This window comes from Dermacentor variabilis, chromosome 6 (genome assembly GCF_050947875.1).
Source record: "Dermacentor variabilis isolate Ectoservices chromosome 6, ASM5094787v1, whole genome shotgun sequence".
Classification (NCBI taxonomy): domain Eukaryota; kingdom Metazoa; phylum Arthropoda; class Arachnida; order Ixodida; family Ixodidae; genus Dermacentor; species Dermacentor variabilis.
Genome location: NC_134573.1, coordinates 132948209 through 132972423, shown reverse-complemented (window position 1 = coordinate 132972423; position 24215 = coordinate 132948209). Strand labels below are relative to the sequence as shown.

At 47.4% G+C, this 24215-nt stretch overlaps 1 protein-coding gene and 8 non-coding genes across 9 annotated transcripts in view; 1 reads left to right on the top strand and 8 right to left on the bottom strand.

The window, feature by feature from the left end:
• The window catches only part of LOC142585251 (uncharacterized), a 788133-nt gene that overhangs the window by 161438 nt on the left and 602480 nt on the right, over window positions 1-24215 (top strand). The window contains exons 3-5 of the mRNA XM_075695850.1: window positions 1138-1240; window positions 3041-3131; window positions 4903-4948. Coding sequence (XP_075551965.1) covers window positions 1138-1240; window positions 3041-3131; window positions 4903-4948 — 240 coding nt within the window. The remainder of the gene's footprint in view (window positions 1-1137; window positions 1241-3040; window positions 3132-4902; window positions 4949-24215) is intronic.
• TRNAS-AGA (transfer RNA serine (anticodon AGA)) lies at window positions 10899-10980 on the bottom strand. Its single transcript has one exon. It is a non-coding gene; the product is annotated as a tRNA-Ser (tRNA).
• TRNAS-AGA (transfer RNA serine (anticodon AGA)) lies at window positions 11056-11137 on the bottom strand. Its single transcript has one exon. It is a non-coding gene; the product is annotated as a tRNA-Ser (tRNA).
• TRNAS-AGA (transfer RNA serine (anticodon AGA)) lies at window positions 11220-11301 on the bottom strand. The gene has a single exon. It is a non-coding gene; the product is annotated as a tRNA-Ser (tRNA).
• TRNAS-AGA (transfer RNA serine (anticodon AGA)) lies at window positions 11377-11458 on the bottom strand. The gene has a single exon. It is a non-coding gene; the product is annotated as a tRNA-Ser (tRNA).
• TRNAS-AGA (transfer RNA serine (anticodon AGA)) lies at window positions 11542-11623 on the bottom strand. The gene has a single exon. It is a non-coding gene; the product is annotated as a tRNA-Ser (tRNA).
• Window positions 11697-11778, bottom strand: TRNAS-AGA (transfer RNA serine (anticodon AGA)). Its single transcript has one exon. It is a non-coding gene; the product is annotated as a tRNA-Ser (tRNA).
• Window positions 11862-11943, bottom strand: TRNAS-AGA (transfer RNA serine (anticodon AGA)). The gene has a single exon. It is a non-coding gene; the product is annotated as a tRNA-Ser (tRNA).
• TRNAS-AGA (transfer RNA serine (anticodon AGA)) lies at window positions 12027-12108 on the bottom strand. The gene has a single exon. It is a non-coding gene; the product is annotated as a tRNA-Ser (tRNA).

The following is a 24215-nucleotide window of genomic DNA, read 5'->3' as shown; positions in this document are numbered from 1 at the left end:
GACGCTTCGCCGCATGCCATTGTCGAAACCTGTTCTTGCATCGTTCGAATTTCGCGCCGGGGTGCTTTCCCAAGCGCGTCTGCGGCAGCCTCAGCGAGATGGCGCAAGCATCTGCGGCTCTTCGAGTATCACGCTATTTGCTTTGCTTGCGCAAGTAGCTTTTGCCAGTGGGCGCAGCATACCGCAACAGCCTCGCTCAATGGGCTGTTTCACTAAGAAGAAAAGCACGTAACGGTGAAAAATGACAAAAACGGAGTAATTTATGGAGAATTCATGGAAGAGCCTCTACAATATTCATTTGCACTTGGCATTTACAAATTCTTGATGAGTTTCACCACACTGCATTGGAGTAGTGCGGTGTGGTGTAGACTAACTTCCGTGCTTTTCTTGGATATATAAGCGCAACTTCATTCCTTCGATCGATGATAGTGGGAATATGAGTGAAAATTTCTGTAATCTTGTAGTATTAAAGCTGAGTTGTCAAAAAAATTTGGTAGCATTTAAAGAAAATTTTTAACTTATGTCAATAGCACGAGAGCAAGAAAAAAAAAGAGAGAGACATTGCTTATGCATGTTAATGCATATTCAGCTTGTCGCGTTTGCATATAATGTTGCGTACAGGTCCTTTCTTTCTTTTTTTTTTCAATTGCGTGCAGAGGTACTTCGAGAATTGCAGGGAAACCGTTATTTATTGTACATGGAAGGCAGCACTTTGTGTAGAAGGCTTGTGTAAAAAGAAAGAAATTGAAATGGTTGTTTGTTATGCTTGTGTTCGATATGTTCCTATAATGTCACAGTGCTGAAGCTGCGGTTCAGAATCCCCTCTACGACTCTGTCTTTTCTTTAAGATACTTTAATTTACCCACCGCAGTGTCTCATGCAATATCAATGGCTTTCTATTGCTGACTACAAAGACGCGGGTTCGAATCGCAGTCATGGCGGCCACATTGTGAGGAGATGGAATTAAAAACAAAACAAAAAAATGCTCGAGTACCGAGCACAGGCCGGACGTTATACAGCGCGGGCAGTAAAGGACGAATCCGGTGGCCGCCGCTTCGGGCATTTTTCTAAAAGCCACTGCCTTGCTGTGGGACGTTAGACCCCACAAGTTAAAGAAAGATCTGTCTCTCCTTGAAGGTTTTGACAGCCGCCTGGGAATCGTCGAGGAACTCGCCACATCCGAGAAGGAGTACAATGCGGACCTCAGCGGTGTCTTCAACTTGTACGCCAAACCCCTCAAGTAAGACCCAACACCAGGCAGTTTGATGGTCATATACGTATGTCCTGTAAGAAGCGCAGTATGCGGCGACTCTGAGAACAATTGCTTTTCTTTTTTGGCAAAACACAAATGACTACAGTAACTTAAATATGAGATAGAAGACAATTGCGCCCTAGTTAGCGTGAAAGACTTAACCGAACTGCACCAGTGTACCCCAGTGCAGGTTGCCTGCAAGGAGGCGGGGTAGATCATCATGGTTAAGACTTGAAATCCACAGTTTTTGCATTCATTTGGGCATTGAAAACTGACGCGGCGCAGTGTGGCGAAGACTAAATACGCAGTGTGTGTATTTAGCCTTCGCGGTCACAACTTATTTTCACCCCTTTCCTCTAAGCATATATATAATGTACTGTTACTCTTAATTTTGCCTGCAGTTGGTGCGACAGGAGTTTTCGCTAGTACTGAAAGAACTTCCAGAGCTGTGATTTCAAGGGCGTAACGCACTTTGAAATAAATATAAGCAACCATGAAATCAAGAATAAAGGAACGAATCGTTGAATGGAAGTGATCGATTCAAGCACTTGGCAGACCACTAATACGAAAATAAGCTTTAAAAAGAAATTAACTAAAATCATAATAGGGTTAGCGTGGTAGGAACATCGTCCCTAACAGCGAATTTGAAGGTCTCATTAGAAAGCGCCCTGTGGCTAAAGCATACTGGTTAGAAAGAAAAAGGCTCACCGGACATCGCACGCACGTTGAGGCCTCTCTGTGGAAGGTAAGAGAAAACTATAGCTCCGGGCCAACTCCAATTTCCCTATTCAAATGCATGTAAGGAGCAGAAATGCCTTTATGGAACAACTGCTCCACCAAGTAGAACGAAAATTGTTGCATTTGATAAAGAGCTTTAAATTCTAGCGGCTACAGTAAGCTGAACATTCATCCATTGTCCTCTTCTATATATTACTGTACTTTTCGCTTGCATTCCCTGTGCGTAAGTACGTGTTTATTAAGTAGCTAGATTTGAGTGAATAAAAAGAAATAAGAGATGCACCAAATTTATATAATTGAACTACAATTGTATTTGCTCCATACTTCGCAATTGTTTTTGCAGTGAGTAATTTATGTCACCGCTTATGAGAGACATCACATTAGCCTTGACCTACGGGACAGCTTTCTGTATGTTTACATGCAACGCACCCATTACTTCACTGTTATCAATAAACTTCAACATCAAGGATCACTAGGAAAGACCTTTTGGACATTCACTGCCATCACAGAAGTGACACAGATAGGATAGCGTCAGTCCAAATCCGTGTGAATAAAAATTGAGTGAAGCTGACCTGCAGCTTAATGTTGCCAAATATGCCTCAAATTGCCGCTTCAAATATAGTTAGCTGCGCCCAAAAAGGCGAGCTTGTTTTAATTGGGATGACGAGAAAACTGAAGTATTCGCAAAGTTCTCCCAAGCAGTCAGTTGTCGGAAACTCGCAGTATACAGTGAAGGATGCTGAAGGCGACAGAGCAGGCAGTACCTCAAAGGCCTCAAAGTCTGCCTCAAAGGCCGCCACCGATTTCAGGTTAATAGCGTGTCTTGTCAACATACTGCATTGACGATCGATACGCGAGTCGAACGTACGAAATTTGGCCTCATACTTTATTCACTTTTATCTATGACAAAAAAGATGAATCCGTGTATACTTCTGCCACTTAAAAAAAAAAAGAAAAAAGAAACGTCATTATTTTGTGCGCGTGTCCTGAGTTGAGTGTTGTGCTTCAGAATGTCAAGCGTGGTACGAAAAATACGTTTCCGCTTTCCAGGAGACTGATTTCCATGCACGAGGACGAGTACAAGGCGCTCTTCGACTGGGTTGAACCGATTCTCTCAATAAGCAGCCTCATGACCATGAAGGTAACGTGAGGGCACGAGATGTTTCTCTCTCTATCTCTCTCCCTCTCTCTCACACACAAACACAAACACACACACACACACACACACACACACACACACACACACACACACACGTGCTCTTTCTGTGTTACAGTGAAATCTGTTGTTGATCATTAGGCTCGCAGTATTGCCGCAGCTACTGATTTATTATTAGGTCTACTCAGTTTCTTTTCTCGAATTTTTAGTGATTCAGTGATAACGCTTCGGAATCTACCATTATTGGCGTCTTCCAGATAAACAATAGTGAAATATACTGCTTGTTCAAAATGTTCAATTTTTCTACAACTTCCTGCTGCTGTTCTTTAGTAGGTAACTGCTAAAGCATGATCAAAATTTATGTAATGCGCACAAGCAACGAGCAATATGTACCTTTCTTTATTTTTAGGCTTAAGCATAGTCCCAAACACACTGAACACATCAGATTTCAGGTATCAGATGTCATCTGTGCCCCCTGCGAAATGCGAAACTGATGGTTTGAAGGTTGGAAAAAGCATATTTTTAGTAGTTATGGTGCTGAAGATTAGCTGTATACCACGCCAAGAACCTCGCCTGTAATTGTACTGTGTTACTGCTTCGCAGCTGGCACAATGTAGAACTAACAATAAGCACTGGATTCGTGCCGGCAAGAGGTTTGCTTAAGACACCTCTTTTCCCAATACGACGGACCAAGTAATTTGTGCTGACTTTTCGAGCAAAAAATCTATTTCTTTATGGCCTGCGGCAACACTGCGCGAGGACATCGCGCACCCATGAGCATTCACATTTTAATTTGCCATAGCACCGGTGAGCTCGAGGTCGCAGGTTCGATCCCGACCGCGGCGGCCGCATTTCGATGGGAAGAAATGCAAACACGCTCGTGTACACCTAAAGTTAGGTGCGCGCAAAAGAGCCACGGGTGGTGAAACTTAATTCCCAGCTTCGGCATACCTCATAATGAAATCGTGGTTCCGCCACCAAAAAAACTACAGACTTCTTATCCAAGATATGTGTTTGAGCGGTAACAACAAAACTGAATACAGTGGGGAGTGACTGACGCCTTGGTCATCTTCGACGTTTCTATCTTTCTGTGTGTCGCACTTTAGCGGATATGTATGCATTTCGGCAAGTATGTACAACTCGGCCGGAAATTATTTGGATATGCCGTTTGTATCGTTGTCAACGTTTCTAACTTTCTGTGTGTCGCACTTTAGTGGCGTGTATGCATTGTATGTATTTCAGCAAGTATGTACAACTCGGCCGAAAATTATTCGCATATGCCGTTGTCAATGTTTGTAACTTTCTGTGTGTTTCCCTTTAGCAGCATGTATGTATTTCGGCGAGTATACAGCAACTTGCCCGAAAATTAGTTGCATGTGCCGTCCGTGTCATTGTCGATGTTTGCAACTGTATGTGTGTGTGTCTATTTGGCAAAAAAAATTGTCTTTGTATGACAGCTTATCGCTGTAATAGCTTTTAGCAGGCGCCGCTAAAGGTAATCTAGGAAGGAGGCTAAATTCGCTGAAGTATACCGTAACCCGTAGTTCCCTTATCCAGCCTTTGAAAAGGTTCCGCAATTCGGAGAAGGCATGTTTCGGCGAAGGCTGCCTCGGATCGCTGACGTGATCTAAGGCTTTCAGCGGGTGGACAAAAATTTCATGTTACATATTTCATGGTTTCTCCGACAGGAGCACTTAGTCCTAATCAATCTGTTAAACTTACTTACTGCCATTAACTATTGGCACCCTCGTTCCAGCTCCACGCCGCCTTGGAACATTGGGACTCGCAGCACACAAAGATAGGTGAGTACTTGCACTATTACGCGTTATAGCTAATCGGCTTAACACTCTCCGAAGAACGTCGCGTTCTATCTCATAGAGGTTACAAAAAGACAGCACGTGCTCTATCGTCTCTTCACAGTTGTGCGAGTCACAGATCGGTGTGTCCGACATTTCAGTAAGGAATGAGTAGGCTTTAGTAAAATCCAGCCCTAACTAGAAGCGGCACAGTAACGTTGCATCACGGCGGGAGAAGTTCGACGCAGCTTCAATATAGGATCCAGCCGGTGGAAGACGGCAGTTCGTGAAAATCGTGGTGTTCCGCGAAGTTCCAGTCTTTGTTTGAGCAACTAAACGACTAAACGAAGGCCTCTCGCATCGTCTGTCCTTGATAAGGGTATAGGAACTGTGAGTGTTTCTTTGTGGGCTGACTGGACGGCATCATCAGCAAGGTCATTTCCGACGATGCCACAGTGCCCTGTAAGCGATCAGAAGATTGTGTCATGTCCGTTTGTGGGGCTTGATGGAGAACCTGTCTTGTCTCAAACACCAGCTGTTCATGGGTCTTGCTTCGTAAGGCTGACTTCAGACTCTGAAGGGCTGCCTTGGAGTCCAAAAACACGACAAAAAGCATGTAGGGTAGCAAACCGGACGTGCGTCTGGTTGACCTCCCTACCTTTGCTTCCGTTATTTCATCCTCCTCCTACGCGTTATTGCTCTCTGCAATGCCTGTCTTTTGGAGGAGACGCTGGAACACATACTGTGCGACTGTCCTGAATCTAATGTTCAGAGACAGTCCCTTGCGTCCGTTCTAGCGCACCTTGACAATAAACCATTGTCAGTTGCAACTATTTGCGCATATCGCCGACAGAAGACATCGCAGCTGAAGGCGACGAAGAGACCACTTCGGTTTATGAAGGAGACGGGCTTGGACAAGCGGCTGTGACAGTGATGTCACGTACCGCGCAAGAGCGACAGACTGTAACTAACGATGTGTGTGCCGTGTTATGTGCTCTCTATCTCTTCTCCCCATCTTTCATCGCCCCCATCCCGCTTCCATGTGTAGGGTAGCAAACCGGTTAAGCTAAACTGGTTAACCTCCCTGCCTTCCTTCTCCACTTTTTCCTTCCTTCCTTTCTTACTTCTCAAGACGCTGCGCGATGTGTTCAAGGTAAGTATAGCACGCAAACATTTCGCGCACATCCAGAATTGCGCCCACAATGTTTATCCTAACGTCAGACACAAATGAGTATTTATTGCGCTCGTGTCACGTCTCCGAAAGTGTTCCGGTTTATTGCTGTTCTGCCCTGGGCCTTCTTTTTCACCTGTTGGGGCATTTTGCCGACAACCATCCGAAGATGTTACGCGACAGAATCATCATCATCATCAGCCTATCTTTATGTTCACCGCAGGACGAAGCAGGCGATCTCCAATTACTCCTGTCTTGCGCTAGGTGATTTCAACTTGCGCCTGCGAATTTCCTAATTTCATCACCTCACCTCGTTTTCTGCTGTCCTCGGCTGCGGTTTCCTTCCCTTGGTACCCATTCTGTAACTCTAATGGTACACCGGTTATCTGCCCTACGCATTACATGGCTTGCCCGGCTCTTTCTTTTTCTTTTTTTTTTTTAAATGTCAACTAAAACACTGGCTATCCCCACTTGCTCTCTGATCCACACCACTCTCTTTCTGTCTCTTAACGTTACGCTTAACATTTTTGCGCGATCCTTAACTCGTTCTCGAGCGTCTTTGTTAACCTGCAAGTTCCTGCCCCTATGTTAGCTTCGGCAGAATGCAATGATTGTACACAGTGGTAAGCTCCCAGTTAGGATTTTGTAATGCCTACCGTGTGCCCTCCAACCTATTTCTGTTCTTCTGTAAATTTCCTTCTCATGATCACAGTTGACCCCTGTGAGTAATTGACGTAAGTAAACGTACTCCTGCGCAATCTCTAGAGGCTGACTGGCGGTCTTGAGTTCTTGTTCCTTTGCCAGGCTACTGAACATTATCTTTGTCTTCTGCCATAGCAATCTTCAACCCTACCCTTACACTTTCTCTGATAAAGTCCTCAATCACTTGTAATTCGTCCCCAGTGTCGCTAAACAGAACAATGTCATCTGCATCTGCATCTGCTAACTGAAGGTTGCTGATATATTCGCCGTTGAACCTCACTCCTAAGCCTTGCTAATCTAATAGCTTGACAGAATACAAGATACGCGACAGAATGAAATATATCAAATGTAGGGTGTCTACCAACCGGGAATACCGGGAGAACGGGGAATTCTCAGGGATTTTGAGTATTCTGTATATACTCAAGGAAAACTCAAGGAATTTGTGCTTCTATCAGGGAAAATCAGCTGTAAGTTTATTGAAAGGGAACAAAAGTCGTGGTAGTGCTGGCGCGAATAACCGAGAGGAATCGCAACGAATCGTATTTGACGCCGTGTCGTCGGCTGGAGGAGTTGCCAGTGTACAGTCAACGGCCGACTGTCTGGATGCCCGATAATTCGGATGGCTTCGCGGCACCATCACATGCATATAGAGTCAGCGTATAAGAACGTCTCCGAAAACATATCTGAAATTTCGGGCGCAAGAGCCATTCGCCGTCCGATTTTCCAGACTTTTTGCCGTGACCACAGGTCCGAAACGGCATTAATCAAAGCCACCACCGCTGCCATTTTGATTACCTCGCCGCCTTGAACCAGCGCTCGCGCACGCAGATGTGCTTGCATTCTAGCCACCACTGCGGCAACGCTAAGCCTAGCTGCTTCGACGTTCGTTATTAAGCTTCTAACCGTTGGGTGCCGTGTTTTTCATTGAAAGAATTCGCCGCTGTCAGCAATAGCACCGACTCCGCTTTCGTCGTCCTCGCGATTGGCTTCAACGTTTGAAAAGCACGGAGCGTTCTCAAAAGTCAGCTTTGCCTCAATACTAGATTGTTACGGGGCGAAGCATAAGCGTGGGAAGGGGCAATTGTCACGGGACGCAGTATGTATTCCTTAATTATACACACGCGCACCCGCCATCTCCTGCCACAGTACGAGCACCGATATACCTAATAAGTTTAGGCAGGCCTTCGGAGGGGTTTCGGATGTGCCTGTGACGACTTGAGCTCTTCAGGACAATAAACGACATGCATCATTTCTTTTCGAACTGCTCGATTTTTCGAACGTTTTCATGGACCCTGAGGAGTCCGAAAAATTGGACATTGAGTGTACAACTCACCAAGGGAATGCTTCAAGAGGTCTGTGGGGCGAAAGCGTGGCGGAAGGAGGACGAGAACACAAAGTACCTACGCATTAAGGAATGATCAGGAAAGGGAGTGTGCCGCCGGTTCTTTGAAGGAGCTTGAGCTCAAAAAACGAAGTGTTGGCTGACGCCGAGATGAAGGTGTCCCTCATCCAAACTAAAACAAACTCTAGAGCAGTGAAACCCAACACTGAAGTGTTGTGCGCGGGCTGAGAGTAGGTCAGGACAGTTGAGGCTGACTTACCAGTTGTTGCGGGAGAATCTCACTTGTGGCAAAGTTCGGGCCTCATACCAATGAGCTTGCCATCAGCTGGTGGAAATAGTTCATATACGAAAATATTGGCTTCTGTATGCATCTCCTTTTTATTCTAATTTGAGAATGTTCGACTCAATTTGCAATGGCTTTTACGACTTTTTTCGAAGATATCTCATTCGCTGTGAATTTACTAGCCCCTCCCTTCTGTTTTCTTTTGGAATAAAATAAACGGTACTCCTTGCTATTCAAACTGGAATAAGTTGTTTTAATTTTTTAACATGATTGCTAGATTGTGACAACATCGGGCGACGTGGTGTCAGCCCGTCTTGACATAAACCAATGTTCTGGGTCCCTCAGGGAATTATGTAAAGGCACTGAGGGAAAACCTGGAAAACTCAGGGAGTTTAGAAATTTCAACTTGGTAGATACCCCGGAAATATGAGTGTGCAGGAGCTCAAAAGAAAAAAGAAAACACAACTCAAGGTTATTGCCACTTTCGTTAATGAAACACTACGCTCTGCCGAATAGATATCCTGATCCAGTGTGACACTTTCTCACCAAGTTTTCATTTTCATTTTTTTTTTCGTATTGCTGAGGACGGGAAATGCAGATGCATCAAAGTACGTTGACTTTCTGCAGCTGCTACTTGGTCCAAACGGTTATCTCTTGCTTGGGCATGCTCTTGCTTAGGTTCACTCTTGCTTAGGTTTCTTTGGTGACGCTGAATACGATTTTGCTTATCTTTTTATTTATATTTATTTATTTCTTGCACTCGGCCCACAAGTTAGGCACATGAAAAGAAATTGAAGGAAAGAAATAGACGCACTAATACAAAGATGAGAAAGCCTCAGGATACCTATCCTAGCACTTCCAGGCTCAATGAATTTCAGTCCATCGCCTTAACCGCTCAACTACGACTGCTTTTCTTTTTTTTTTAACACGAAAGTGTTTTATTCCGGGATCCACCATCACCTTCCTGTAACGGATGTGACGTCGGTGCGAACGCGTCGAATATTCTCTCTCTTGACAGTAGCAGGGATGACAGGGATATTCTCTCCCTTGACCTTGACAGGGATGGCGCCGACATCTAGGAGCGGTGAAGCGAAGTACTGCACTATGGCACTAACGAATGCCGACAGTGAGCGTTTCGGTAGTCTCAGCGCAGCGGAGGCTCCAATGCGGTGTGGCCTGGTGTAGGCCTTCTGCTGAGGTGACGACGCAGTTTCCGCACATGGTTGGTTCTTCGCGTCCGATTAGCCTGTGACGCCTCGTCGCCCACGGAGTGCAGCAATTCAACATGCATCAGCAGTGCCTACACGCCGCCTACTGCTCCGCTTGCGATGGCACCAACGAAAAAAAAAAACTGCTCTGCTAAGCGGCGCAGAAAGGCAACGACGTCGACGGGCGAATGTCTCTTTGGTCCGGCGGGAGACACGCCAGCGTGAAGCAAAACACCTTCGCGGCGCCCACGGCGGACTCTGCCCCTTCCATTCCTGAAGCTGAGCGCGTCGCATTTCAACTAGTTGCCCTAGACACTACGGAGCCGGACCAAAATGTTCGCACCTTAGCCGAAGCGACTCGGCAGCAGGACGCCACTCGCCAACAGGACGCCGCGCGCCAAGCAAACCTGCAACACGGTCGCCGACACGCAAATCGTGCGCGTTTCGCTATACAGTGGACCGCGAGTTCACGAAGCAAAGATGCGACAGCTTCTGTGAAGACACTTTTCACTTTCGTGTTCTACCGATTCCTGTGAAAGAGGGATCCCCCATATTCTTCTTTCTTTTGTTGCATGGAAATATCAGTAAGGTCGAGTGAACATTCATTGCATTAAATTCAGAGAAAGACTAAAAACAAACGCACACATGCTACACCCCCCAGTGAAAGTGAAAATCGGGCAAAAGAAACACAAGCGTACAGAAACCTCTGCCACGAATGTTTTATTTCTTTAGCACACGGAAAACAAAACTGGAAATATGTTACAGAGAGTAATAATCACTAAACGCTTATAATTCAAGTACAGACACACATCCGTCCGACAGGTGCACCCAGTCCGGTGAAAGTTCTTGCGCAGTATATATAATTTTAGCATAAGCTGCACTTTCACGAAAAAAAAAAAATCATTGTAGATTGCGGGCTTTCGGCAGACTAAGGTCTAAATCTCCAGAAACTACAGCTGTATAAACATGGCATAGGGAGCAACAGCAGCATTCTCAAACAACAAAAACCTAATTGAGTACCTTTTTAATTAAATATCCTTTCTAAACGTCCGTTGTATAATGTCCCAAAAAATGCAGCATCTCTATAGTCGGTGTAACGGTGATCTCGGCTCGTGGACACAGTCGACAGTTCTTTGACCGCGGCAAAAAGCAGCGTTTGGAATTCAACTAGTTATTTACGGAAAGTGTTCCCAAGTGCAGCTGTGTTTCGGTGCTCCTTTGATGTCCTTTGAGAAGGAAAAGAAGTTCTGCGCAGTCGACAGGATTCGAACCTGTGCGGGGAGACCCCAATGGATTTCTAGTCCATCGCCTTAACCACTCGGCCACGACTGCAGCTGCGTTTCGGTGCGCCTTCTGATGTCTATTCAAAAGCAGGCGTGCTCGTAGACAAAAGGAAAAAAAGCTCTGCGCAGTCGACAGGATTCGAACCTGTGCGGAGAGACCCCAATGGATTTCTAGTCCATCGCCTTAACCACTCGGCCACGACTGCAGCTGCGTTTCGGTGCGCCTTCTGATGTCTATTCATAAGCAGGCGTACCCGTAGACAAAAGAAAGAAGGAAAAAAAGTTCTGCGCAGTCGACAGGATTCGAACCTGTGCGGGGAGACCCCAATGGATTTCTAGTCCATCGCCTTAACCACTCGGCCACGACTGCAGCTGCGTTTCGGTGCGCCTTCTGATGTCTATTCAAAAGCAGGCGTGCTCGTAGACAAAAGGAAAAAAAGCTCTGCGCAGTCGACAGGATTCGAACCTGTGCGGGGAGACCCCAATGGATTTCTAGTCCATCGCCTTAACCACTCGGCCACGACTGCAGCTGCGTTTCGGTGCGCCTTCTGATGTCTATTCAAAAGCAGGCGTACCCGTAGACAAAAGAAAGACGGAAAGAAAAGTTCTGCGCAGTCGACAGGATTCGAACCTGTGCGGGGAGACCCCAATGGATTTCTAGTCCATCGCCTTAACCACTCGGCCACGACTGCAGCTGCGTTTCCGTGCGCCTTCTGATGTCTATTCATAAGCAGGCGTACCCGTAGACAAAAGAAAGAAGTTCTGCGCAGTCGACAGGATTCGAACCTGTGCGGGGAGACCCCAATGGATTTCTAGTCCATCGCCTTAACCACTCGGCCACGACTGCAGCTGTGTTTCGGTGCGCCTTCTGATGTCTATTCAAAAGCAGGCGTACCCGTAGACAAAAGAAAGACGGAAAGAAAAGTTCTGCGCAGTCGACAGGATTCGAACCTGTGCGGGGAGACCCCAATGGATTTCTAGTCCATCGCCTTAACCACTCGGCCACGACTGCAGCTGTGTTTCGGTGCGCCTTCTGATGTCTATTCAAAAGCAGGCGTACCCGTAGACAAAAGAAAGACGGAAAGAAAAGTTCTGCGCAGTCGACAGGATTCGAACCTGTGCGGGGAGACCCCAATGGATTTCTAGTCCATCGCCTTAACCACTCGGCCACGACTGCAGCTCTCCGAAACCTGCCTCGTGCCGATGCCACCGCTGTACGCCAACCGCATCCCCTTTTTGTTCCGTGCTTCGTATTTTAATTCGCCTGTGCACAGGCCTTCGGTGTCGCGAGAGGCGACTTAAATGGCGCGGCACGCATTACCGTTGCAAACTCGACGAAGGAGGTGACAAAGAAAGATATTAAGGAGTTTCCGAAGTAAGAACAGACAACTCACGTCTGTGGACGAACTTAATTCTTGCTTTAATTTTTTTTGCCGCCGCCGTCGCGCGCGAGCGGAGAGCGGGTTTCCCGTGTGCTCCGATAAGAAACCTGCTGACCCGCAGGCCTTGTTCGCTCGCCTGGAAACACGAACCGCCGGCTGTTCGTTTTTAGTTCGCCCAGAACACGAATCGGCGCAGCCTGGTGGCAAAGAGGAAGCGTTAAACCTCGCCTTTTACTTCATCCGCGCTTCCTCGAGCTGTAACTATTTAATCACTCATCCTGCCTAGTATACCCCCTTGCCTTTTAAGCAGCTGTTCGCATCCTAGCTTAACGCGTGCGATTTCGCGACCAATATATTTCTCGAAAAAGCAAAAGATTAAATAAAGTAACCGACGGTTGTGTCGTGCCTTTGTTCGTGAACGCGCCATCGCCAGCGTTCTTGCGTAGACGGAGTGCACTTTGTCATCACCTCGCCGCAGGTTTTCGCAAATGTATTTTTGTTTTTTGCTTTGCTTGTTTCTTTCTTTGTGTGAGCCCAGCATTTCTAGTCTATTTATATCGCCTCCGGTACGTACCTAAATAGAGGCGTCGACTCTGAAAGTATTCCAACATTCTTCTTTTTTTAATCCATACTTGCCTGCCTGCTCTAAGCGTGAGCTTGTATAAGTTATATCCTGGCTCGGGAGTGCGTGCTAGTGCTTGACGTTATAATTATCGAAGGCTCGTTAGACTACTTTATTATCGCGGATGCGCCTGCCTACAGTTTCGACGGCATCTTTTGTAATTAACCCGCCCCTTTGTTATTTACCATTAGGCCTATGTTCTCTGCCTGTTCCCCTCCCAGACTGGCTGGGTTTGTGAACAGCTTGTAAATAATGTACAGCGTAAATCTAGCGTGCGTTACAAGTAAGAGCTCGCAGCAACGCAGTATGATGTAGCCATTCACCCAAGAAAGTTTAAATTGATTGATTGAAGTGTTTGTCGTATTGTTATGGCTTCCAAACTGCCGCTTGACTATTACGGACGCCCAGTTCATCTATGTTCTTTATACTTTTATTTCATTATGTTAAATTAAGCCGCGGAGTTTCACGTGCTAGAACCACGGTATGATTATGAGACAAGCCGTAGTCAGGGACTCCGGTGTAATTTTGACCACGGGAGGTTCTTTAACGTGCGCCTAAATCTAAGCCCACGAGCGCTCTTTTTTTTTTCGTCCTTTTCTTTCATTTTTTTTTTCATTTCACACTCATCACACCCACCTGCGCCTTATAGCTCGAGCACAACGCCATATTCCATAGGCAACCACTGCGGCTATACTTCTATCCGTAATGAGGCGTCACGGTGTAGTCTACATTTGCTGTGGCGAATTTATCGTGTAATCTTTAACAACGCATTGCCCAGAGGCGACGTTCCAACTTTAAAAAGAAACAGTCCGCTAAAAGCTAGTAATAGGATACATGCATGCATGGTAGCTGTATTTCACGTTACCAAATTGTGTTTACTGATATTACAGACCACCAGGTATACGGATTAAAGTCATTAGTATGTGTGGATGTTGAGCTATAAAGCATGAGAATGGGGTACTGTCAGCGGTCTCTCATTTCCAATGGCAAGACAGAGAGAGAGAAAATGGTTGCATAAAAATGGTAAGACGACACAATCTTGTTGCATGAGATGTGTCAAGTAGTGGTTTTCACCATGGAATATTAACAAATGTCGTTGACCATGCTAAATTAACAATTATGCGCGGCTGCATTTAAGCACACGTCAGCAGTTGCCTTAACGTGGTGGTCAAAGCAGCGGCAAGCCTGGTTCCGAAGTTTTTCGAAGTGGCCTTCGCGTTGCACCGCTCGTCTGCAACGAAGTGAACATCGTACTCCAAGAAAATCCTTACACGTACTTTTTTTTTTGCCTTTGGTTGCGTTAATTATGCAACAGCTACTCTCACACGACATTAAAAAAGATTGCGACGTTGGTGAAGTTGTAAAATATTTGAGCACCTTAATGAGAACTAAGACCATCACACATTGGAAGTTAATTTTTTAATGCAACGCTTTTCGATAGAGTCAGCTCAATGGTTCCTTTTAGAAAACATTTCTGCTTGTCACTTCTATCAGAATATTGAAAACAAGAGTTAACCAAAACTAACGCTTCCTGCCGAGAGCGTTGGTGTAATCGAAAAGTTGGGGTGCGCATATTGTGGGCATCTGTATTTGCAATCCTGTCTTTGAAAAACTCAGATTTCGAGTAGATAATGTGCGTGTCGCTCTGCTGCGTGAAGACAAATAGCAAAAATAAACAATAGCTTTGCAGTCTACGCCACTAGCATATTGCGCGAGAGGAACAAAGGCTTGTGTAAAGAAAGTGAGGACAGACCTCGTATGCACACACAGACAATCAGCAACAGGGGCGGGTCGGGCTGGCGAGATGCCATGACCGAGTTCCATACAGTCTCTACTTTGGCACAAAGCAGAACAAACAGAAAAATGAATTTTCTAGAATTCTAAATTTGTGTAGACGCTTAACGCAGATTTGAAACAGGAGCTACGACTCTTAGCTTAATTTGATTGAATCAAATATAATTTGAAAGTTTGCCAGCTACTGTCGCCGCCGTCTACGTTAGCTAGCGTAAAAGCTGTGAACAGTAATGCCTTTTGTCGAGAGCACACGCTACCAACGTTGTGCTGGAACTTTGCAGTTTTAAGAGCCGTTCCACGTCTCCCACAGTTCTACCAATCAAACTTTCTTTCACACGATACGGCGTTAACTTGTTTATGACGCTTTGCTCGGAGTTAACTATAGCTCGGTAAAAAAAGGTTTCACCAAGGACCGAGAAGGCTGAATAAAGCTTTAGTTCTCCTAGGGAGTCATTAGTATTTGCAGAATGTGTCCTGTAATTGGGTAACAGAGTTAGCATGATTGGTGTAAAACTCGCCCCCTGCCATGATTGTGAAGGTAAAGTACTGGTCGTCCAGAATTAAATGTGGTATACAAACTGCATAAAGATATACGAAAAGACTAAGAGCTGGAATACGGCTTGGATTTAAACTATCAGTTGAACTGCGTGTATACGAGCTCCATCCTGCAAACACACACGTATCAAAATGGCTAGATCACCGAGTCGGTATATAGAAACGCTCCGTTAAAAGCTGCGATAAAGCGTCCACGTTTTATTGTATCATTAATGGCGCTGCTTTTAAACACGCGCGTCCTTCCTTGTTGGATATGGATATTAGCCTCGCAGCCGCATGGCTGAGGATGAGGAGGCCGAAAAGGAAGCATTCAGACAGCATTCACTGCCCAGTGCAAGCAAAGGATCTCGGAAGGCAAGTAAATGCAGAACATTGTTCTTCGTGCCGCACCGCCTTACATTGGCTTTCTTCCCGTGCAACGTACTGTCGTTGCATAGAAATATCGTCAACCGGAATTCCCTGCGTTCGCGTGCAACACGCAAATGTAAACCGCACAGACCGCCGCTCGGGCCCACAAGGGGGTCGGTGGGCAAACGTATACACAGGTGTTGCGTCGCTCGACACCCTCGCTTGGCTGCTTCAAGGTGAAACCCGCTTTTCATTAGGTGCGGGGCACTTTAATGCAATTAACCTTGGTGCCCTCGTCGCAGCCTTCTGGGGTTCGCGTACGCGGCCGCTTTCAAACGGGTGTGCAACGCTCTGCGCGAGCCCCCGACGAAGTGTACGCGCGGGCCCGTGCGCTGCCGCCAGCCCGTACATAATGACCGGCTTTGTCGTCACCGTTGCCCGAAGTGGCCCGCCTTAGCACGCGCGCGGTGTTTGCTTTGGCACATGCCAGCGTGCTGCCGGTCCGCGTGCTATGTGGCGAACGAACGAAGGACGCGCCGCGCGCAGTCGCGCATGTCTGATCGGTCGGCCCGACCCCCGCGGACGTCTCGCCGTTTTGTCAGCACTTCGTCCGAGAGACTACGTGTATGGCGCTCGGCGGACTCGAAAACTCGCCAGCGCCGCGCCGACTCGCCGCAGCAATTCGCGTAGGTCCCAATTAAAAGTGACCGTGAGGTTCAACTGAGCGTGCGCTTCGCTATGCCGGCCCCGCGCATTATAATCTTGGGAGCGGGAAGGAAGGAAGGAAATCAACTTTATTCAGGTCCTGCAGGCCACGAGAGCTGCGGGCTCTCATGGAGTGGGCGTCTCCCACGACGGAACCGGGAGGTTGAGTTTCCTGGCGGCGTCGTGGACCTGCTGGACGGCCCAGAGTTGGGGAGCGAGTTCTTCGCTCCGGATTGCCTCTTCAAACTTGCGCTTGTCCTGTTCGTAGTTTACGTGAGCTTGCGAGCACGGCCAGAGTAAATGATAAACGTTAAGGGATGTATTGCAATTGGTGCAATAAGACTTGTCGTAGAGCTCAGGCATGTAATGGTGTAATCTGTTTTGAGTGGGGTATGTGTCTGTTTGTAGCATTCTGAGTGTAACTGCTTGAGCTCGAGTGAGCGTGCGGTGTGGCGTGCTATATTGTCTGCGTTGTAGGTAGTAGTGTTTAGTGACTTCGTTGTATGTAGTGGGCGCGTCCTTATTCTCCGAGTGGTCGGGTGAAGCCGCGCGGTCTGTAAGCGCGCGCGCAGCCTGAGACGAGTGCGCCTAAGCGATGTGCCACCTTGGTTACGTTATGCTAAGTAGCATAATGGAGGGTGTAAGCTTTAGCGAGGCGTTGAGCGCTGTAATGACACCGTGGCAGCCACGCCGTGTGGACGTTTCCTGTTAAGTAGAATACGTTGCTGGGCGAGTCGGTTGAAAGAAAGGTGCTCGACAGGCGACAACGTTTCCTGGTGTTGCCTGTCGTTAACTATTGTCCGGTTAAATTCATGGCGCGAGGCGTTAACAAGATGCGCTGTCATTATTCGCGGAACCAGGCTTTATTCACAGCGTGCTCACTTGCAAAACTAACTTGTATAGTGTCCGTATTGTATGCAGACTTCACGAAGGCAGCTTCGGTTCTTGTAGACTTCTCCGTGTCGCAATGCGAGCTGTCGACCCGGAAAGCCTACGTGGAAGTTGAAGCGGACACGGACGAGCAGTGACAATTTATCGACGTAGGCGGGTCCATGTAGAGGGTGCTCCAGCTAACGTTAGTCAAGTTCTTAAAAATAATATATAGAATGTACGAGGACGCAACCAATGGTATTCTGTCAGCAGTGGCGTACCGCACTAGGAGGATTTCTTTTTCATAATAGAACTGTCGTTTATTATATGATATTAATTAACGAACTTTTTAATTACTGAATTCAGGGCGATAATTTTGATAGAAGAGTAATAATTGTTTTAAAACACCCGATTCAGTTGTTTTCCTTGTGCTATCTCTCGGGTAATTATTTTTTCCGCATTATAAAGAACACGTGCGAAACATGAAAATAGCCGCTTGATTACGCGTCCGCACGCCATGACATCAGCGGTCGCAGGCGTTACTTGGAATAACTAACTCCGCCTGAGAAAGGCCGGCCAACGTTCCGATACGAGAATCTATTTTAGGTCCTCCTATCGAGACATTCGCCAGCATCTCTGAGACACTTTATCCCGTTTCATAACTTTATACCACATATAGCGAATATAGGGAAAACAGGGCGAAGGCGGGAGATGGAAATTCAATACGATGAGCAAGACGAGAACAAGGTGAAAGCAGGAGCCAACGTTTCGACAAGTGGACTTGTCTTCTTCTGCTCATATAGAGAGTATAATATTTCTGTAGGCTGTCGAATTAAATTTTTGGGAGGCGAAACTAGAAAGTGCTAACAGCGTCGTGGGAGCGCCTTACGGAATACTTCTGAGAGCCGAAGGCAGCTCAGCGATGTATGATCGTTTTTCTACTGTTCCTTATGTCCCTGTGTACTGTTCCTTTTTACGTTCCTGTATGTTAGGAACGTGAAAAAGCTCTTTCTTTTTAAATACCACGATTCATTGTTCAAGAAAGCATATGCATGCACACAGAGGAAGTAAGCGTCTTACGTTTCTTGCCGTTGAAAACCGTTTTTCTTTGCTCAAACACAAAGGTCAAGTTGTACATGTATAGTGTTGTAGGTATATACGCGTGCCGATGCTACGTCTTGGATTTTTATGTCCTCTCTCCGCATTCGAAACGCAGTTCAAGGTTGCGTTTTGTCGTATGTAACAGCACGAAGGTATATAGGTCACAATAGCGCTAATGCTTGCAAGGGCTGACGCTAAAAATACGCCTATACCACTTCCGTACGTGTAAAGCGCCGTACGCATCGGAATCAGTACGAACATTTTAGGTAATCGCATCCGAGTTAACTTTGAAAACGATTCAGGACAATGCGAATTATATTGCATACAAAGTGTCGGGCACGAGGATATAGCTGGAAGAATGCGGATTGGTAGTCGCCGCGTATCAACAGTAGCGCTGGTCTATATCCTCCGGGCACGGCTAAAACGAAGGTCTGAATAGCATCAAATAAAAAAAAATATGTGTGCCACAAATGCTCGCGCGTTGCCATTTGCGGGCGCACGCGTGAGCACGTTCACGTCCGTTCGCCGCGGCAGCAATAACTCTTTCTTGCGCTTCGCCGCGATAGCGAGTCGCAGAACGATTAATCACGCGACCGGCGTCGCGTTATCGCTTACCCGTGGCGTGCTTTTTCTCGAGTTTGCCACGCGGTCCAGCGTCCCGAGAAAAGCGGAACAACGCGAGAACTGTATCCAGCGAAAAGAACGATTACTGAGACGCGGCCTTGCACGCCCGCTTGCCCTGAACAATTCATCCATCGTCAGATATCCGCAGATGAGTAGGCGCGCAACTCGGCAAAGGCTTCGGAAAGATATATCCCCGCAGCCAAGCGTGCTCCAGGTAAATGGAACAGAGGCCAGGGAGAGAGGGGTGGAATAAAACAAACGAGGTTGTGCGAACTTGGTCAGATAACGTCAGTGCCAGGATTAATTAAGTGATCACGTTCATTCAGCTGCGGCAAGTTCGCGGCGCACGGAAATACAAAGAACGCCGACTCTGTCACTGCGAGCTTCAAAATGGCAGCAAAAGCGTTGTATGTGTCCTTGTAAGCTCCACTGTTCCTACGCCTGCTGGCACTGAGGTGCAGGCAAAGATCTTTGCTTAGTTTCTTTTTTTTTTCTTTTTCTCAGGATCCTACTTCTTCGCTCTACTTTTCGGCGAGAAATGTTCTTTATCTGCTTGGCTTTTAATAGACCGCTCTCCAGGCTCCGTCATAATTTTTTAGTTGCGCGCTAGAAGTCGCAAAGCACCATCCAAGGAGCTTCCTACCGAAAGAATTGTTAAGAGCAGCAAATCAAACATGGCGAGGCCATTTTTGCGAGGAGGTGAACTGCACTCCTCCCGTTAAAGGCTTCCCTCTCCCATTGCCTCAGCCAGCACCCACGCAAAAGGCATTCGTAGTCCTCCTTCTCCAATGTCGGAGCCGAGGTTACACGTGATGTTTACTTTTTACTGTTTTGTGTCTTTACCATTCACTGTTACGCTAATTATATTTAGTACTTTTGCCCTGCAGACGTTACGCCTTTGACGTCATCTCTGCTGGCGGGAAGAGTGGCTCTTATGACAAGTTTGTGCGGGCGGGCTTTCGTTTAAATTTTCAGTTGTTTTATGACGTATGTCACTGCAATACTTCGCAGACACAATCTTTACAGACACAGTCTTTATTGTGGGATCTGTGCACCGCAATTGTCTGGTTACTATGTTACTATGCCTAAATTTTGTGAAGGGTTCTTTAAGGAGCACGTCAGGTATTTGTGCTGTCTTTCGAGAAATTTAGTGTGATGCGACCCGCCTATCGTTCATCGACCATCCACTCTCAACAGATTCGCTGAGCAGTGAACTTGACATTCTCTAAGAAGCGTACTTGACACTTACGCCTCAATTCTTGCTCGATCGTTATGAACGGTACTACAGCGAAATTCCCTACACGAATACTGCCCCACTAAAGCAAGTGTCCTGACGTGTACAATGTTGCGTACTGTAACGGGCTTGCAGAAAACTTTTCCTTCTCTGGTAGCTCACATCTGAGCATGAGCAATCGAAGCAGTCGTATTCTGTCGCGATATTCTTGGAGATTAAATTGATTAAATGTCGACTTTACATGCACCTGCCTGACTTAACAACATGAATACCCCCCTCCCCTCTTCCCCTTTCCTGCTCGAGAATACTGGGTACTGTAGGAATAGTAACTGTTTAGGCCGAATAGAATATGAATCGCATAGTGCCAGAAGCGATTTGAATCCGACATTGAATACGTTTGGGATCATATTCGAATTATGAACGACCGTTTTCACAATTAATATGAAACGATGTTCACAGCCTAGTAGTATTCGTAATGTTAGGAAGTTTCTGTCACTATGATGCGAGATATGAAGCATTGTTTGTTGAAAGCACAAGTGAAGCATTCGTAACATATAAGCAAGTTGGTCGACGTACGCATGCTTCTCCGGAGAGTGCGAATGACCGCTGTATATCCGGTAAAGTCTGGCGTAAGTTGTCATGTCTTATGCCTATAGTATGCCTGCTGGAATTAAATTTCTGGCATTTTGCCGAGCAGTAGACATTCTTAAATACCACATCTTCTCGTGTAAGGTATGCACCCAAAATGTGGTGCGCAAGAATTTTGAAAATAAGAAAGTTGTACTAAGTGTCACGCGCATACTGGCGTGCTGGTTAATTCCGCAAGCCGCTACAATCAGCACTAGTCCGTGTCCGAAAAATCGGCTGGTGAGTGTAAACGTGTTCATCCAGTGGTTGCATTTATTTTGATAGCAGTGTGAGCTCAGTTCGAAGATTGAGTGAGTTACCATAAGAATGACTCGTGTAAGAACGACCCGGCAGTAATTTTGAAAAAGAGAGAGTGTGGGCCTTAGAAGAGTAAATATACGGTATTCGAAACGTTCGAATCTTGGAACACCCCTAATACCGGAAACTTTCCTTAGCATCTCCCACTTAATTTGGGCGCTCGAACCTCCGTCTTGCGCTAAGCAACGCATCTCAACTACCGCCGAGCCATTGTGACAGGTGAGAGGACGAGATAGAGCGAGAAGCTGCATGGAAATTGCTGTTGAACGGGCTAGCTGCTTGCTCGATTTGTCGCCGAGCGTTCGTGGTGTCTGCTTGTGTCCCGTGTGATTTTTCCCGTAAAGCATGAATCGAGAGACTGGTGCCGACATTATGTATGCCCTATTTGTTTTCCTGGACACCAGGTCAAGCTTGTTATTCCAGAACATTTGGGAGAGATGGAAGCTACAGACATGTCCGGCGGGCGCCGCCCACGGATGCGTGCGCTCAAGATATATATTTACGAGTCACACAGGCCACGTGATCATCCATTCGTTAGCATGTTTATATATCTCGGGCACAATCAACTCTTATTGCATAAAAGTGGATAACTGGAAGACTGTAGAAGAGCCGTAGAATCTCTTAGAAGTGGCCATACGTATGGAAGCAAAACAGGAAATAGATATTAGGAGCACGTTTACTACATTTCGTGATGGCAATGCTCATTCGAACACGTAATAGTCAGGCGTAGTAAAATCTTTCCTGGTGTTGCTGCGATCGGAGATGTGAAGATGTGAGCATTGTCGGCAGCATGCTGAGAGCTTTGCGTTGCTATAACGCAAAGTTTCATGTATGTTGACTGCGCGAAATCAACGCGCAAGCCGTGTTTTCTCCCGCTCCAAATATATGCCACCCTCAAGCGAGTAGACGGAGCATTTAGGCAAGGCGTGAGCGAAGCAAACGGATCCAGTGGAGTTATGTTAACGGCGGTTCGGCACTGGCAATCCCGTTTCCATGCAAGCAGATAAGGACCGTGGCGAAACACTCGGAAGTTTCGGTCTGGCTCCGTCAATGTGTCCCTCCGCCTGGCACCGAAAGCGCCGTCCCTGCGTCACGTCCAGCGGACGCCGCTACTCTTTATTTTGAACGCCCGCAAAAAAGAATCATGGCGGCGGAAGCCCGCTTCGTCGTGTGTACGCGCTGCGTCGCGGCTCGAGACCCGTACAAATTCATTGCCCCGATCCCCGATCGCAGAGATGCGGCGGCGCTCGAACGAGGCGTGCCTGCAGCCCTTTCTCGCGTCCGGAGACGAAGGGGCGCGCCGGACGTGCACTTTGCAGAACCTATACGGGAATGCTGATAAAGGCGTCGCTGTTGCACAAGGCCGTTTTCTCTGTGCCAATGTGGGCAGCAGAAGCCGTAAAAGCGAGACAGAGCGAGAGGGGGAGGGGGGGAGGAGCAAATGCCGGATCCACTTGCACATCGCGTGTGCTCGGTGAAATATGGGGATTGATAGCCAGCTGTAACGATCAGATGCCTTATGTTGAATGCCGAGCGTTCGCTGGCGTCTGGCGGCAAAGCCGTTATCAAGTTGGTGGTTGCTTCCCGCGGGCGGCGAAGGTTTTCAATGTCGCGCTCCCGGAACAGCGGTGAAGGCGACCTCCCACGTTCCAGAAGGATGCGGGGCAATGGTGCTTCAGAAAATATCCACTCACTGACAACGCGCACCGTTTATAAGTGTACTGCTCTAACGATTGGCGGAAGCTTGGTTGTGCTGATCTGCTCTCAAGTGCAGAACATTGAGGTAGACATCATACCTTGCTGGTGAAGCAGCGCACTGACACGGACACAGTGAAGACGCGCAAGAAAAGACGACACTCGCAGCAGCGAGTGTCGTCTTTTCTTGCCTGTCTTCACTGTGTCCGTGTCAGTGCGCTGCTTCACCAGCAAGGTATGATGATTACTCACCAACTAGCACAACCTTCCACATTATCGAGGTAGACGCAGCCTTAACGTAAGCAACGTCATACAGGAGGCTTCCGACGTGTATAAGTACGCCATTTCCTGCACCGCACCTATCATCTGGAGGGGCATGTTGACATCTATATCCAAGAACACTTGTCCAATAAGGGTCGTCTCTTGGTACCTATCAAGGAAATAAAGCAAACTGGCGTTCATTGCTACCTGTTATCCCTTGTTATGGCGTGTAACATTGTTTCAGCTTCGTAGATTTCAAATGTTTATCTCGAAACGTTGGTCAGTACGACACCGCCGCAATTTATCGACTATATGCGCTGCTTTTCAGCACCGAATGTTATACCGCAGGTACAGAATAATGCTGTCGGCGACAACAACCGTTTGTTAAATGACTACGCTCCTCACCCCTTTAAGCATGTGTGCACCTGTGCCGAAAGAGTGCTCGCTTCGGACATCGCACGAGTCGTGCCCCTCTGCCGCCTGGAATAAGCCGTCGGGCGGTTCGGGTCGTGGCAGGCAGGTCGGCGAGTCGCACCGCCCGCTGGGAAGCTCGCAACGCCGGCCGTTTAGGCGAGCACGCGAGCCGACGGCGCCGAGGCAGATATCTCGATCCGAAATTGGAAGGCCAGCACGCGCTCGCACTCCTGCCCGCGCATCGGTCTCTTTCTCCGCGGCGGAGATGAACTTTGACCCGTTCGAACGCGGCCTGCGAGCGGAAGTGGCCGTTGTCGTCGTGTCTCCGCCCAGCTCCTCTCCACCGTGGCACAGTGAGCTAGCTAGCTGGCCGTGTTGCAGCGCTGTATTGGCCCGGAGCACAATATAGCTGCCTCCCTACGCAGGCTCTGTTCGAGTGCGCCCGGTTGCCTGCGCTGGACTTACTCGGTTCGAAGCGAACGTCGTCAATGGTCGAGCCACAAAACTTAATCTCCTCTTTCCGCGCCGCTTGTAACGAAAGAAAGGAAGCAAGAAGGGAAGAAAAAGAAGGGAACGAAAAGTTTAAAAAGAGGCCGCGAGCCGACACGTGCTAGCCTCTGTGTGCACCGTTGTTCCGCTCGCGGAGTTAGTAGTTCGTGGAGCCGCGCCCTAAAGAACCCGCAGCGGAATGAACAAATTCCGAAGAGCTCCGTTTTTATCGCACCTTTGTCTCT